This window comes from Schistocerca serialis, chromosome 2 (genome assembly GCF_023864345.2).
Source record: "Schistocerca serialis cubense isolate TAMUIC-IGC-003099 chromosome 2, iqSchSeri2.2, whole genome shotgun sequence".
Classification (NCBI taxonomy): Eukaryota; Metazoa; Arthropoda; class Insecta; order Orthoptera; family Acrididae; genus Schistocerca; species Schistocerca serialis.
Genome location: NC_064639.1, coordinates 385,733,422 through 385,751,234, shown reverse-complemented (window position 1 = coordinate 385,751,234; position 17,813 = coordinate 385,733,422). Strand labels below are relative to the sequence as shown.

General features: G+C 42.4%; 1 protein-coding gene across 2 annotated transcripts in view; it reads left to right on the top strand.

Moving 5' to 3' along the window:
• The window catches only part of LOC126457207 (hemocyte protein-glutamine gamma-glutamyltransferase-like), a 181,863-nt gene extending 165,268 nt beyond the window's left edge, over positions 1-16,595 (top strand). For both annotated transcript variants that reach the window (XM_050093307.1, XM_050093309.1), the window contains 5 exons: positions 2,158-2,324; positions 4,960-5,083; positions 6,822-6,982; positions 7,071-7,207; positions 15,937-16,595. In XM_050093307.1, the coding sequence (XP_049949264.1) occupies positions 2,158-2,324; positions 4,960-5,083; positions 6,822-6,982; positions 7,071-7,207; positions 15,937-16,078 (731 nt within the window). In that variant the 3' untranslated portion in view covers positions 16,079-16,595. The remainder of the gene's footprint in view (positions 1-2,157; positions 2,325-4,959; positions 5,084-6,821; positions 6,983-7,070; positions 7,208-15,936) is intronic.
• Positions 16,596-17,813: the final 1,218 nt, after the last annotated feature.

Sequence of the window (17,813 nt, the reverse complement as noted above, 5' to 3'; positions counted from 1 at the left end):
CCACCATCCCAGTGCCCGAGGATTCGACGCAGGCAAGTACACACGTGCCTTGGTAATCCATTGTTGAACCAGTACTGTAGACGAAAATGGTCGGTCCTTCACGAAACTGAAGTTAATGTCACGACCATCGTGACGCACCCTTTCTTGCGCACGATCCTCTTCTGTCCACGTCACACAATGATCACTATTTTAGCAGCATGCTCCGTATGAACTGCAATTTCATTGTAAGAGAAACCTCTTTTTTGGGTTAACTGCCACGAGTTTGGCTTGCGCTCCGATACTGCCACAAGGTGTACTGACACTAGTTTTTACATTTTCACCTCGTTTGAGAGCACTGTTTACTTATAAAGTAACGAGAGCGGTGCTATGCTTTCGTGTACGCCGTATCCCATGTAATCTTCACCATTTACTTCCAGTCTAGTGTCGGCACATCCAACAAGTTTTGATTTATTCGTTTCTGAACCGTTCATTTTCTTTCAAAATCTTTTCTTAAAGAATTTACTTTATTTACTACCGATTCATCAAGAACGTTAACACACTTAATCACACTATGTGAGCGTAGAAGTAGTTGCCAGTGGGTAACTGATGAAAACAAATTTCTTTCAACAAATGGAAATTTTATTCCTAAAAACCCTTTCTTTTTTTTTTTTTTTAAAAAAAAAGAAAAAAACAGATTTAAAAATTATAATCAGAAAGCACCCTCTAAATATCAAGTTACAATTTATTCAGAGGCAGAAATAACTTTTTCTTGTTGACAGTATGAGCTTTCAGGCTGAGAAGCTTGCCGCTCCATTTTAAGACGGCCGTAGTCACGACCGCTCACAAGAACCTTTGAAAGACTACACTGGTGCAAATCTGCAACACACCAGATTACTTTAAACTAAAATTTTTAACAACTCACACAAACACATAAACTATGCACCGCGTAGGAGGGATGGAAATGGTACAAAACACTCACATTTAAAAAATTACTTGCCACCAAAAGTGCAACTTGTTTTTCAAAGAAAACTCTTACGGTGGAAGGGTGGCAACTTTATATACTAAAATGACCATTTAAATAAAACCCATGAAATGCAGTCTTACATAAAATGTACAAACATGCTCTACATTACACATATACCGCCTCTCAAGATGATAGGCAAGATTAAACATATTTCAGGAATTCGGCCTTTACACCTTAAGCAATTAATTCGTTAGTACCGAATCCGACAAACATGACAGAGGCAGCTGTTAACGTACGGCAGACCGACAGACAGACAGGCAGACACTAACTGCCTAACAAGTGCGGACGGGAGACAGACGAGAAAGCTGGAGACGAGAGACTGGCCAAGAAAACAAGTAGAATTTACAAGTAAAGGAAACAAGATATCACGAATCACTTAACTTCTAGTAACTGCGATGTCTAGCGAAGACCTGGCGCAGCACCCCCAAAACGCTCTCCCGAGCCGTCCGCTGCCAGCCGCTTCAACGGAAGCAGGAAGGCGCGCCGATCTCCCGTCTCACGGCGTCGCAGCTCGCGCCGGCCAGACCGAAGTCGTTGGTTGACTCCTGTTGCTCTCGTGTCGGCCGCGAAGCCACTACCCCTCGCTATATGGCGCGGGTCACTGGACTCACGTGGCGACCTCACATGCGCCGACGCTCAAGACGGACAAGTCATTTTGTGCCCCAGTGCGCGACCGATCAGCCGATCGATCCAACCACCAATGACTATTGGCCGAAGAAACTCGAGCAGACTGGCGGCCTAACACATACTAGCAGTCCGGACGACAGACAGACACTGACTGCCCCACACTGACCCAGCTGACCAACTGAGCAGACTAGCCACCTAGCGAGCTCATAGCGCCCCTTAAATGCACGTGAGCAGGCTACCTTTCCCCTTTCCCACCAGAGGGAGACACCAAAGCTGCGATTGCCACAGCGGCGCCACCGCCAGAAACGGAGGGCGACTGCTTCACACTACGTGCTGCGGCGCGCTCTTCAAAAAAGAGCCAATTTTACCACGGCTCAGTTTCGTTGTTTTTGGTGGTTCCGGTTTGCACAAACGTTAAGTGTTCGCTAACTGCTACAGTTCCACATTCATGTCAACTGTAAGCAGGTATTTCAAAGTCTGCAGCTGGCTGGGAATTTGATGTGAGGTTGCTCCCGCGTTTGCCGCAGGTTCGCACGAAGAGCGCCTGGCCGTGCTGAACGCGGCGCGCTTCCTGCCCATGGCGCGCTGCCACTACGAGCTGCCGTCCACCGAGAACCACGACGTCGCCTTCGACCTCGTCGAGATCGAGAACGTCCAGCTGGGGCACGCTTTCAGCGTCACTGTCCACATACACGTAAGTCTCTACCCACTGCACTCAACCTTCTAATCTAAAAAACTAGGTTTAAACTAAACTCCGCCCGAATACGCCATGAAGGTCCAACGGCACCAACCGGCCACCGTCTCATCCTCAGCCCACAGGCGTCACTGGATGCAAATGTAGAGGGACATGTGGTCAGCACACCGCTCTCCTTGCCGTATGTCAGTTTACGAGACCGCAACCTTCTACTCACTGCTCTCAAATTGCACGAAGGAGCAAGACGCAAGATTTCCATGTTGGTCTCAACTTTTTAGATGAAGTAGTAATTATAGCTCTGTACTTGCCTCTAGCATCAATTAGAAACTGTACCGTTTCAACAATATCATCCCCAATTCATGAAAAGGTAGAAAAGTCGTTACTGTCGAGACCTTTTTTTCAGCGGCGGCTTAATATTTGGAGGTACCGGGTGATCAAAAAGTCAGTATAAATTTGAAAACTTAATAAACCACGGAATAATGTAGATAGAGAGGTAAAAATTGACACACATGCTTCGAATGACATGGGGTTTATTAGAACAAAAAAAAACACCCCATATTGCTAGACGCGTGAAAGATCTCTTGCGCGCGTCGTTTGGTGATGATCGTGTGCTCAGCCGCCACTTTCGTCATGCTTGGCCTCCCACTTCGGTCCGTGCGATTATTAGCTTTGGGGTTACCTGAAGTTGCAAGTGTATCGTAATCGACCGACATCTCTAGGGATGAAACACAACATCCAACGCCAATGCCTCACCATAGCTCCGGACATGCTTTACAGTGCTGTTCACAACATTATACCTTGACTACAGCTTTTGTTGAGGAATGATGGTGGACATATTGTGCATTTCCTGTAAAGAACATCATCTTTGCTTTGTCTTAATTTGTTATGCTATTTATTGCCATTGTGATGAGATGATGCGCCATCTGTCCGACATTTTTTGAACGTTTGTATTTTTTTTGTTGTTGTAATAAAACCCCATGTCATTCCAAGCATACGTGTCAATTTGTACCTCTCTATCTACATTATTCCGTGATTTATTCAGTTTTCAAATTTATACTGACTTTTTGATCACCCAGTACTTGAAAACTTTTGACTCTTGGGTTAGTGTTAAAAAACAAATTACACCATTTGGTCAGTCTTACACTTTAGTTACAACACATTTTACGTACGCTGTGAAGATATACATTCTTACACGTAATTCAATCTTTGATTTTCTCCTTGCCGTCCATACAGTACCCAAACTTTCGTCAAATTGTCGATTTCATTTTGGTTTCTTGCATTACACACTCACCTTGCTTATATGAAATATGTACATGTTTTAGTCTTACTGAAGCACTCTTCTAGCTCTATCCCCAACGCTCAAAGTAGCTAATCATTCAACCACTACAGGTTGTGGCGCTTAAATCCCGACAAATTTCGATATGAATTTCCCGCCATATCGTAGTTCCGCCGGAGGTCGCGACTGGCGTTCTTGAAAACCATAGGCAGTTAGTAAACAGCCAGAACCTCAAAATGGTCGAGATATTGCGAACAAGTGCGCAGTACAACCGAAGAGCAACGATTATCGTTCGCCCACCGAAGTAGTTCGAGCCTTCAAGTACCCGGTATCAACTGTTTACGATATTGTAGCCAAGTATAATGCTTCGGAGAAGTCTGGGGTTCACGTCCTAGGTGTTGTGTCCATTGAGGGTGATATCATACCGCGACGTTTCTTTGAAAATGGACAAACTGTGACAAAAGAAGTTTATCAGCAAGTTCTGACAAATGTCGTGAAACCGTGGATGGTAACTGTGGCCTCGGGGAGGCAATATGTTTTTCAACAGGACGGTGCACTGGCTCATACGAGCCATTTAGTCCAACACTGGCTCTCGTCGACATGTTATGGTCATAGAGGCACCCTAATGTCTCATCTCTACGCACTGCTATCGAAGCAGCATTCGCGAACATGGACAGCGCTGTTTTAAAGAGTGCATGCGATCACTTCAGGGCAAGATTGGAGGCGGTCATCGCGGCTGAAGGGGCTTACATCGAGTAATGCTACTCTTCAAAGATACCACTACTTATCTGTAAAAGGATTTTCATTTTTGTTTGTAATTTGTTTAAATAAATTTGCTTTTACATATGTTTCAATTGTCCGGAAAGCGCCGCATACTGTACAGTACATTAACCGATAATACGAACAACTTCATAATCGTGTATGGCAAATAGGCAGCGGTCAGACACGTCGTCCATGCGGTGCTCCACAGACAGTGTGACAGATGTGGTCTCGGCCCAGCACACAGTCAGTAGTTTCAGACAAGGTGGTCGCCGCTAGATCAGGATGAAAATAGACTTATAGAGCTCCTGGTCCTCGCATACATTCCAAAGGTGCATGTAGACCGCCAATTTTTAGCTACCCTTACAACCGACGTGTGGAGTCCCTTCATGCAGTCACCTTCGTCTATAACAAGTAATGAAAATAAACGAAGGTCCTAATATTGGCTCTGTACTTGAACTTTTAACTGTATAGTAATTCTTACTCCGGATACTTGTGGACATATCCGCGCATCGGCGCAGGCTTTTATCAGCATAGCAGAGACAGTAGTGTCTCCGCAGAGGTTTCGCCTATTGTTGTTTTCCACGCTGTGTGTTGCAGAACAAGGCGGAAGAGCAGCGCACCATCACGGCCATCCTGTCCGCGTGCTCCGTGCTCTACACCGGCGCCACCGCACACAGGCTGAAGCGCGCCAACGGCGAGTTCATCATACAGGGCGGACAGCGTAAGTATTCCCTAAAATCCACTAGAGCCTCTGCAATGTTTTATTTCTTGTCCTTGGCCAGGTAACACAGGCATGAAGAAAGGATTAGCACCATGGAGTAACCTACCTACACGTTCCATTAATCGAATCAAGCATTTCGATGTTTGATAACCTACCAGACACTATGACCTTTCGTACATTGCATCTCTCCGGTTGATTGTGACACTGTATTGGTCAGCCTAGCCCATATCTCGACGTTTCGCACCAGTACCTTAGAATCCGTACTGTTCACGTCAACTGACAGACGACGTAAAACTGATATGTCAAGTCATTTATCCTGATTCAAAATCCTAGAATTCCATGAAGTATAGTCTTCAACTAGCCTTTTTCTTTCGCAAATATCCACGTCGTAAGTCCTTAATTATCTGCAAAATCTCTCTAGCAATGACGATTTTTCCGCATTGCTCCTTTGTCTCAAGGCTTCGCCCATTCAAATGTCTCTTCCCCATTTTTTAATAGTGCGATTCCCGCAAATCACTTCTGGCTAATGCTACGACGATTTAACCAGTCAGAGAAAGGTCGAGTACTTGATGCAGTCTTGTCACCTTGCAGTTCCTGACCTGCTCTTAGTGATCTCAGTGCCGACGGGGTGTTTAATTCTGAATCATCCTGCTTCTCAGTGTCTCATGAGTCGTTGAACTCGGGTGGAGGCAGTCAGAATTTAGGGGCCTGGCGGCAGATGAAATAGAAAAAATAATTTCAAATGTGTGTGAAATCTTATGGGACTTGACTGCTAAGGTCATCAGTCCCCAAAGCGTACACACTACTTAACCCAAATTATCTTAAGGACACACACACACACACACACACACACACACACACACACATATGCCAGAGGGAGGACTCGAACCTCCGCCGGGACCAGCCGCACAGTCCATGACTGCAACTCCTCAGACTGCTCGGCTAATCCCGCGCGGCGAAATAGAAATGAGTATAAAATATGAGGTGAGTAAAGTAGGGTAACGCGGTGACAAGACGAATATTAAATTGTGACATGGTGAAAAGATGGTGACGAGGGGTTATTAAGGTAGTGGCTCAGGTAGTTAAATTTAGCAATTGCTTTTCAATGGTAAGAAGCAGCAACTGTTGTATACGACGATTCATCTAATTTTCCATGATTTTCACGGGGAACAATCCAGAATGACGCTGCCCATTGTAACAAAGCTAGCGAGTACGAACTGGAACTGTTAAAGTGGACATGATTGTCAAATAAACTTTATCTATATATACGAGCATTGCTCGTACTGTGCTGCTGAATATTGACTCTTGACATAATATTGACTATTTCAATTGAAGTACATAATAATGCTCACACAGTTGCTATTTACTGTCTATACCGATTTCAACCATTCAGTGATTATCAGTAGTGGCCGATAGCTGCGTTAGAGTGTGATATGAGTGGACATAACCTCAAAGTTACTATTAGAAGCGTTGAGCATGTGTTCACTCATGCCATACTCTAACGCAGTCATAGGACAAGAAACATTATGTGGTATTTATGATGAATGAAAATTTGAAATTTTTATAGCAAGTAAATAAAAAAGTGTGAACACTGACTGGTGTAAACTTCATAGGGAAATTTAATGAGCTCACAGACGCTCTCCGCTTACAAAATGGAAAATATGAACAAATACATTTACCTTCGTAGACGAGGTAACTACTGTAATAACATAGAAACATATTTTCTCTTCTCCCTCAGGCGAGATACTTCGTATCCAGATAATGCCCCAAGAGTACCTGGACAAGCTCGTGGACCACAACCTGGTCAAGATATACGCCATCGCCAGTGTGAAGGAGACGCGTCAGACCTGGAGCGAGGAGGATGACTTCCCCTTCATCAACCCCAAACTGAGCATACAGGTGAGTCCGACAACAAGTCATCCATTAAGAACTCTGCGATACCGTGTTAAGACAAGTCCGCATGAGCCGTGTGTACCTGTGACTGCAGATCCGCGGCAGCTGCCAGGTGGGCCAGACCAGCCAGGCGACGTTCACGTTCCAGAACCCACTCAACAGGCTGCTCACCGACTGTACCTTCACCATTGAGGGGCCAGGCCTCAACCGACCAAAAGTCATCCCATTTAGGTGAGCACAACACATGTCAGGTGTATTGTTGCCGAGAAGGACAGTTATTAGTAGACGAATATTTTTAAATTACGAACTTACTAAAATCTCACTCACTTGTTACTAACCTCACAGAAGAATACCAATTTGGATCTGTAACGTGAAGAAAAAGTGCCAGTGATGTTATTAAAGTTAACAATATACTGTTTGATCAAATTTATACTGACATCTATGCGTAGTGCGGAACTGACCACTAGATGTCACCAGAGGCGGGCCCTCCGGTATAAAAGTAGTACTATATTGTCAAAAAATGGTTCAAACGGCTCTAGGCACTATGGGACTTAACAGCTGAGGACACCAGTCCCCTATATTTAGAACTACTTAAAACTAACCAGCTATGTTGTCAGTACAGAAGCAGTAACAGCAGAATGGTTCGGTCAGAAGAGCTCAATGACTTCGTAAGCGGACTCGTCATTGGATGTCACCTGAGTAACAGATCAATCAGGGATATTTAAACCCTTCTAAAGCTGTCCAAGTCGACTGTTTGTGATGAGCCTCTGAAGTGGAAACGCGAAGGAACAACCACAGCTAAATCAAGACCAAGAAGGCCACACATGCTGACGGAGGGTCGTTATAAATATCGCATTAAATCAGAGGAAGGGACCATGGGTTCCAAAGTGTTACCAGCAATTCAGCTGTCAAAATGACTGTGCATAGGGAGTTAAAAAGAACTGGGTACATTGGTCGAGCAGATCCGCATGAACCACACATTTCTGAAGTCGATGCTAAACGAGTCTTGAAATGATGTAAAGAGCAACATTACAAAATAGTAGATGACCGTAAACAAGTAATTTGGAGTGATGAATGAACGCTGCACCCTGTGGCAGTTCGATGGCAGGACTGGGCTTGTCGAATGCCAGGAGAATGTTACCTGACATCATGTGTAGTACCAATGGTATGGTCCCTGTATTGCGCTTAAGAAAAAACGTTAACAATATGAAAACAGTTTGCAGCACTGTGTACTGAGCACAGTAGAAGAGCTGTTTGGAGAAAATGATAGTTTATGTCAGCACGACAACGCACCGCCATAAAGCAGCATTTATGAAGAAATTATTTGTGGAGAGTGATATTCCTTGTCCATGGTACCGACGTGAAACCAAAGGAACACCTTTGGGAATATCAACTTCCCCATACCGCAACGTGAAACATCACTGTCTTTCTGGTTTTGGCTCTTGTGGGAGAGTGGGCTGTCTTTCCTCCACAGATAATCGTTCAGCTCACGCTAAGTGTCCACAACAGACTTGAAGCAGTCATAAAGCCGAAGGGGGGGGGGGAGGTGTGGGGATCATACCTTATATTAATGTCCACTAATAAGTGTTCGGATACTTTTCATGAGATAGTGCGTCTACCTTAAATATACTTCAAAGCCTAGAAATTTCTCAGCACGTGGGATTATCATAAACTAATAAAGGAACATGATTTAAAAAGACAACACGATTTTATTTCTTTTGATTGTTTACTATGTTCGATAGGGTCAAAAATTAATCCTTCTTTAACCACTTCGTCTGAAATCCAGCGTATTATTGAGCTATCAGCAACGAAAATCATAATATTGTAAGTGAAAAATAATTTCCAGTGCTCTCAAATATAGTCATATTGTCAGTAGCATATTTTTCATTGAAACTGTAACAGATGTAACGGTGATTTGGTCATCATAATGTTGTAATAGGTGTGGGATGTGGTATATCTTCTCTTCTTCCCACCACAGAATGAGCACTATCAACTATTATAGAGAAATATACTCCTCAATATAGAATTCGAACCACGATACAAACTGGAGAAATATACTCCTCAATATAGAATTCTAACCACGATACAAACTGATTACTTCATATATCCAGAGAACTGATTGAGGTGAAAGTCAAATTAATTATGATGAAAGATTCTTGAACTAATCATAATTATTTGGAAATGTATTTTAAATTGAAGAAAAGTACTAGAAATGCCTGAAATGGATTTATATCAGCTAATAGAGATGTTTTGATTGACGTGCATGAACATACCTAATCGATTCACTTGAGAGAGATGTAAGAAGTAATGTTCTGCTTTTAGATCACCACAAGTGCACCAACGTGACAATGATAATTTCGAAATGTTTATGCAACAAAGGTATATTTCAAAAGCCGTGTATATGACACAAGCACAATATATTTTACCGTTGCTAAGGTGAAGAAGATGATTATAAAACATGTAATACACACAAATTTTATACTACTGTTGATTTTTCAACAAACAAACTCAGTTAATTTTGTATCTAAGCAGGTATATGATGATTTATATTAATGAATAAGAAATAATCATCTAAGAGTCTGTGCTAAGTTATACACATATGACTAATGGTATAAATATGTGTCGTTCAATCAAAATAATGGCAATTTGTGGTATAATTGTAAAGATGAAGTACAGATGAATGAATTATACACTAAGCAGTGAAATGTTAAAAACATAATGTTCGTTCAAATGAAACAGGAAGATTTCAGAAGTCATTTAGGAAATGTAATGTTACATGATTCTATTTACTCTTCTAGAATATAACTCAAGATGGTATTCTTGAGAGTTTAATCGTGATCTCTTCCAGTAAGCTTATTGTGCTGCCCTTCACTGCAAAGCACAAAGTTTGGATATCATTTTCTGCAATACTGGTAGCTGTATGTGTATTTCCAGCAAGATGAGGAGAAAATGCATATTCAGGTCTGCTTAAGTTATCAAGTCGTTTGAGAAAGAAGTCGTCCTTAAATATTGTTTCAAAATTGGACAATGTGAAATTTAAGACAGCAAACATAGATTAGTGAATAAATTCAAAACGTTGTAAAGGAAATACTAATGGTGTGAAAAATTGTGGATGAAGTTTGTGAGTGGTGGAGAAACTAACTGCAATATGCCTACTTTTGGATAGATTCCAATTTTATTTGAAATTATGAGTAGTAAGTTTGTACAAAAAACCTCAGGAAAAATACATTATTGTTCTAAGTTTAATCAATATTTCATGTTGGTGGCTAAGCGATGTTCTTTTCTATACACTTCCACAATGAAAGTCACAACGCTAAATATTTTCAGAATTTCAGATAATTATTTATGTAAGACATGTGTTTACACATGTAAAACAAATACTTTTCCGTTGTAATAGTTTATACATACTGGGTATAACCTCGTATCAGCTTCTAATTTCAGCGCTCTGCGAACCCAATAGGTTTTATTTTTTATTGCCATACCATAGCCAAATCTTTACTAGTAACTTAACGTGTTAGAAATGTGATATACTTGGTCGACTACTTTTGATCGAATCTTGGTTACAATAAGAAGTTTAATATAAACAGTAAGATATATACCTGAAAATGGGGCTAACATACATCCATAACAATAGCTGTTTGTTAGCCATGTTCGTCATTATTTGACTGCATGTAGATGTGAACCGTATTGTAGAGCAGCCCAGAATAGTTTTCCAAACAAAGTCCATACGTGAAAGTGCGCCTCTTGTCGCAACAACTGTGATGAGTGTGAAAAAACAAATAAATATTTAAAAACATGAGTTTTCAATAAAGAATAATTGCTCGTCGTTCAGTCATTTGCCAACAGCTACATCACGAATAACAGCAGTCAAACATCACAGCAACATGCTGCAAAATCTCATACATTTTGACATTTAGATTAATCTTAACGGAACAATATATTAAATCCATGCTCGAAACGGGTGGAATTGTTAAACTAAATCATAACACGGGCATGGCATAAATGACTACATTTTTTACTGGTTTTGGCATTTTAAAAACAACACAATTAAAACTAGCTTTATCAGAGTTGCCATACTCTTCTATGGCAGTACATTTTTCTGATAACTGAGAGTATGTAGGTAAGACTGCGCTTTTTTTCCATATAATATCTTTAATTATGGATCAACGGGAATCTCGCCAGATGCATTTGATGAAGTGGAATGTCGTTTTAGCGTCTGGCAGAGACGCCATGATAATTATTCTGCCGAGATACTCGAAAAATCTGATAATCTTGAAAATATCGTGCCATTTTGAAGCTTACACAAGTTAATTTTTATTGTTTCATCAGTCTTCTGACTGTTTTATTGTGATCCACCACGACTTTCACTGCTGTACCAATTTCATCAGTCTTCTGACTGTTTTATAGTTATCCACCACGACTTTCACTGCTGTACCAATTTCTACGTAAATCTCAGAATAGCACTTACAACCACTGTCCTCCATTATTTGATGGCTGTATTCCAACCCCTGTCCCCCCTTACAGCGTTTACCATCTAAAGTTTCCTCTGGTACTATGAAAGTTATTCCCTGATCTCCTAACATCCTATCCCTTCTCGTGCCAGTATCTTCCATGTATTCCTTTCCTCGCCGACTCTGCGAAGAACCTCCAGCTTATCAAGTCATCCTTCTACAGCGCCCCATCTCAAACGCTTCGATTTTCTTCCTTTCCGGTTCTCACATAGTCCATGATTCACTTCCATCCACGCTGTGCTCCAAACTATATTCTCAGTAATCCACTGGGAGTATGAATAAAGAAACGCCATCAGTCACAAATTTTCTTGTTTTGCTAAATAAACGATACATTTCGGATCCTGTGAGCTCATCATGAGGTGTAATTTGTCTTAATACATGATTAATTTTTTCTGCTGAATGAGATGAAATGCATATTCCACATAATCCAAGAAAAGCGTTTTTAACTTTTTAGCACCGTCATACAGTCTTTTCTCCATCCTGTTAATATAAACCACTTGACTCAAGAGGCACATGTGCGTACACATGTTTGTAAACACTTCTCAGAAATTTCTTCCTCAGATTAGGATCTATATTTGATACTAGTATTCTGTTAGCGAGGAGTACCCTTTTTGCCTGTGCTATTCTGCTTCTTATATCATATTTGTCTCGTCCGTCCTGTAAACTTTACTTCCGAGGTAGCAGAATTCCTTCATTTAGTCTTCTACGCGGCCCCCAATTTGTATGTAAAGTTTATCGTTGATGTAGTTTCGGCTACTCCTCAAGACTTTCCTCTTTCTTTCGTTCATTCTCAACCCATATCCTATACTCGATGACTATTCATTCTATTCAACAAGTCATATGAATCGTGCTCATTGGCAGGGAGAATAGCAATAGCATTATCGAATACTGTCATTGATATCTTTCGACTCCAGAATCTTTCTCTTATTCCGGCTTTACTCCTCGATGTTCAGATTGATCCATAGGTCTTACATCCGTTTTAATGCAAATTTTCTAATTACTCCATCCTACTGTTCCTTCTTGGTTCTTGTATATTTACCGTCTTTCCCTATAGCTAACCAATTTTTGTAATAATTTCATCCATCTTGCTCCATTTCGTGTTGAACATTTTTTCTGGATCGATAGATCCTATGGCGGCATGTTGATTATTCTTAAGACTAGCTGCATTGTCACGTCCACCGTCAGAAATGCCTCTGTGATACGTTTGTCTTCGTTAAAGGCAAACTGATAGTCATCAAGAAGACACTTAACTTTCTTTTACACTCGTTTATGTATTATTCAGATGAGAAACTTGGGTACGATTGTGCGTTAGTACTCGCAATTATCTACACTTGTATACAAAACCTTGAGGATGACATTTTTCCGAAAGTCTCATAGATTCTACACGTTAACCTGAAGAGCCATTCGGCTGCCTCCCTCCCCCTCCCCCCCCCCCCCCCCCCAAGGATCTTATTAACTCCGAAGAAATGTTACGCATCCCTTATTTGATCGTAAGCCTTGCAACACACTGTCAAACTCTGACTCTAATACTTGGTAGTCTATGTCTTCCAAACTCAAATCTACCAATCAGTTCCACCCCTTGTAGATGCCTTTAATGAACTCTTTCTTTTGCACTCGCACTGTTGATTCCTGTGCTTTTCATTTCAATGAACATTATTTTAATTTTTATGTATATTGATTCTGTCTTTCCATGCCTATTTCCCTTAAGAGTTTCTCAGATTTTCTCCGCAGCCATGACGGTTTACCTTCCCTGTACTTCATACTAATTTCATTCTTAACTGACTTATACTGCAGGATTACCGCCTTTAGCTGAACGCTTTTGTACTTCCTTCTGTTATAGCTGTATTGCATTATTTCTTTGTTGCTCAAGTATTCTTTCCAGTCCAATTTCTTTGACTGCCCTTTTTAGAGCTGCTCGTTTCGCTTCAGCTGCACTACCTAGTGTTCTATTTCTTATCGCAGGATCTGCTGCCTTAGGGAACTTTAAACGCACACCATCATTGCTCCGTAGGTCATTGTTCCATTTCTTTCCACGCTGATTCATCCTGACGATTCTCTTAGCTCTTTGAGTAGCAGTGGTTCCTGCCTGAAACCACCATGTTATCAATTTTTATGAAGTCCTAATGCCTTTCGCATGAAACCACTATCGCTATTGCAAGACAGAGACCTCAAGTGATACACTGTGGTACTCCTACGAATGTAGTGCGTTGTAGCAGTCACAGCGTTCAAAGCAGTAATCGGTGCGGAGATTGCACTCCGTGTTTGTAGGAGATTGTGACATGTTGTTTTTCTATGGTGATGATATTGAGGAGATCATTGACGATGAAAGTATGTATGTCTAAAGGTACAGTAACGTAGGTTTGTACTGCTGCTTTTGTGAGTGGTTTCGAAATGAAACCACTGGAGCAGTAAGTGCTCTTGATATACATTTATTAAATTTTAGGCTCATTTTTGCTTGCTGTTTAGGACTATAATTTGTTTTAGGCATTATGAGCTCATGGAAGATTCGACGTGTAGGATGGTGTGTAGGAAAAACGGGAAAATGGTTTCAAATATATCTCATGAAATGACAGGTGGTTGAAAACTGTATGTGGCAGTGGTTCCAAAGTGAGAACGTCCTTAAAAGGACTGATTTTTCTCTTTTTGACAATTTCTATTTGTATCCGCTGCTTAGCATGATGGTAAAGGATAATGTTGTGAGAAATACTAAAATCAATTTTTTATGTTGTTGGGAACTAAAGGATTAAACTTAAGCCTATTATCATCAAATTGCAATATGAATTTACCGCCCTCTCTTGTGACTGCTAGGGATGTGTTTGTTATAACCAGTTGAAATTTGTTGTAGACTCAGTTGGTCTCTTTCTTCTCTGATTCCTGCTACTGATCCCGTATTATCGCTCAGCTCTTTCCCCTCCTTACGCAACAATAGCATTCCAGTCCCCCACGCTTATCGTTGGCATGCCGTTGCTTTTACACTACTGGCCATTAAAGTTGGTACACCACGAAGATGAAGTGCTACAGACGCGAAATTTAATCGACAGGAAGAAGATGCTGTGGTATGCAAATGATTAGCTTTTCAGAGCATTCACACAAGGTAGCCGGTGGCGACACCTACAACGTGCTGACATGAGGAAAGTTTCCAACCGATTTCTCATACACAAACAGCAGTTGACCGGCGTTGCCTGGTGAAACGTTGTTGTGATGGCTCGTGAAAGGAGGAGAAATGCGTACCATCACGTTTACGACTTTGATAAACGTCGGACTGTAGCCTATCACAATTGCGGTTTATCGTATCGCGACATTGCTGCTCGCCTTGGTCGAGATCCAATGACTGTTAGCAGAATATGGAATCATTGGGTTCAGGAGGGTAATACGGAACGCCGTGCTCGATCCCAACGCCTACCAGTCGAGATGACAGCCATCATATCCGCATGACTGTAACGGATCGTGCAGACACGTCTCGATCCCTGAGTCAACAGATGGGGACGTTTACAAGACAGCAACCATCTTCAAGAACAGTTCGACGATGTTTGCAGCAGCATAGACTATCACTTCGGAGAACGTGGCTACGGTTACCCTTGACGCTGCATCAAAGACAGGAGCGCCTGCGATGGTGTACTCAGCGACGAACCTGGGTGCACGAATGGCAAAACGTCATTTTTTCGGATGAATCCATTTTCTGTCTCCAGCATCATGATCGTCGCATCCGTGTTTGGTGACATCGCTGTGATCGTACATTGGAAGCGTGTATTCGTCATCGCCATACTGGTGTATCACACGGCGTGATGGTATGGGGTGCCATTGGTTACACGTCTCCGTCCTCTCTTCTTCGCATTGACGGCACTTTGAACAGTGGACGTTACATTTCAGATGTGTTACGACCCGTGGCTCTACCCTTCATTCGATCCCTGCGAAACCCTACATTTCAGCAGGATGATGCACGACCGCATGTTGCAGGTCCTGTACGGGCCTTTCTGGATACAGAAAATGTTCGACTGCTGCCCTGGCCAGCACATTCTCCAGATCTCTCACCACCTGAAAACTTCTGGTCAATGGTGGCCGAGTAACTGGCTCGTCACAATACGCCAGTCACTACTCTTGATGAACTGTGGTATCGTGTTGAAGCTGCATGGGCAGCTGTACCAGTACACGCCATCCAAGCTCTGTTTGACTCAATGCCCAGGCGTATGAAGGCCGTTATTACGGCCAGAGGTGATTGTTCTGGGTTCTGATTTCTCAGGATCTATTCACCCAAATTGCGTGAAAATGTAATCACATGTTAGTTCTAGTGTAATATATTTGTCCAATGAATACCCGTTTACCTTCTGCATTTCCTCTTGGTGCAGCAGTTTTAATGGCCAGTAGTGTAGATAACTGAAAATAGAAGCTCAGAAATTCATGCCCCGCGCCACCTGCTCTGTTCTCGGTTGCTGCGCCGGCGCGCCCCAGGGACGTGAAGCCGGGAGAGCTGGTGTCTTTCACGGAGACGTTCCGGCCGCGCAAGGTGGGCGACCGCAAGCTGGTGGCGACGTTCTGCTCGCAGCAGCTGCCGGAGGTGAGCGGCGCCGCCACGGTCAGCGTGCAGCCCTAGGGCCGGCTGTTGCCGCCGCCACCGCTGCCGCCAGGGGCGCTGCGGGCGCGCCGCGCGGGCCTCTGCCGCCACGGTCGGCGCTACTGCTCGCTGTACGACCTGACGCTGCTCTGGAGGGACGCCGGCGCCGCCGCCGCCGCCCCCGCCGACCTCCGCGACGTCGTCGCCTCTAGATTCGCGAGCAGCCTGTCGCTCGACCACTATCATTGACGATACGCAGCTACTCCACAGCCCCGCCAGCGCCAAAACACCACTCCTTAATTGGAGCTGTCTACACCAAAAAACAGTGCTTCAAGCACTATTGTTATAGTCGTATTACTAACAAAGTAACACAAACATACAAGACTAAGCTGATACCACGAAAAATGACCTCTGCAATGTAAGGTGCATGTTGTTCGCCTAGGAAGAACTAATAACTAATACGCATAAATATCACTAATGACGTAGGCGAAGTGATTTCTAACGTGAAACGGCTGATTATGACCACTGAGGCACACAATGCGCTCACCAGCACTCGCACTCCATTCTCCAGAGAGAATGCTTTTAATGTGTTATTCAGAAGCTCTGCTCCCTCTTCGTCCTGCTTTCTACGCTATGCATGCTCCTCCTTTTCACTTTTTATCTTTATTCCTTCTAGTTGTTGGTTTATGACGTCCTCTACCCATTCAGAATTCGTAAGAGACTTCTTTGTTACTGAAACGTATGTTTTTTGGTGAGGACTTGACCAGTTTGTAATAAAACTGCCAACAAACGTGTAACACATCTCGAGTGTGGGCTGCGCGACCTAATATCAATTAATAGTCTATAAAGATCGCGCTATTATACTAGTAGCTAGAGAGGAGAATATTCATTTCAATCATCAACGTCGTAATGAACTGACGAAAGAGAATGTAGAATTAACGGGCAGAATGTAACACACATTTAATAAGCTTTAGAAGTCGTTATACATACATCGAAATCACAAAATATGCACCGTTTTATTAGAAACATCGGAAACTCTGTGTTAGAAAACTAGTATGGTTACAGTTTTATTAGAAACGTCGGAAACTCTGTGTCAGAAAACTAGTGTAGTTATAATGCCGATCAGCTACCTTTCAATTCGCAGTCGTTAAAAACAAAGGACTACATACGCGGCTTTTGATTAAGTATATTGTGCTGCCCTCTACTTCCAAGACATACCAGGATATCGTGTTCAAACGTAATGACGGACCGAAATAGAGACCTAAGCTCTCGACCCGACTGCTGACCCAAGAAATTTAACCTAGAAAATGTTGTTCGAAACCTTCATTCTTAAGACTTCCTAAGCTGCTTAATTTTATTTCTCGCAAGATATTTACATATCAAGCTGCGAAATTATTCAGCAGAGCCTCGTGTTGCTGTAAAGATGGGCCCTTATGCAATGTCACGGTCCTGCATTTCACGTTGAGATATAACATTATTACGAAGCTATGACTGGGACGGCTATAAGCTAAATTGTTTCTTGGACATTTAGCCTCTCCTCTAACTGCTATTGTTAATTTATATAAACATGACTTTCCCGTCACCCCATATGAGCTTCTGCAGTGGCTGCACTATGTTCTGTATAATCTAACCAATCTATATATCTGGCTATGAAATTACACTTTTATGTTGTGTTTCGGAGAAGAGAAGCTTTTCATGACTTGAGAGCAAGTTAAAATCGGAACATCGAGTATAATTTTTTACAGTTCGCCTCATTTTCACCATCGGATAAGGA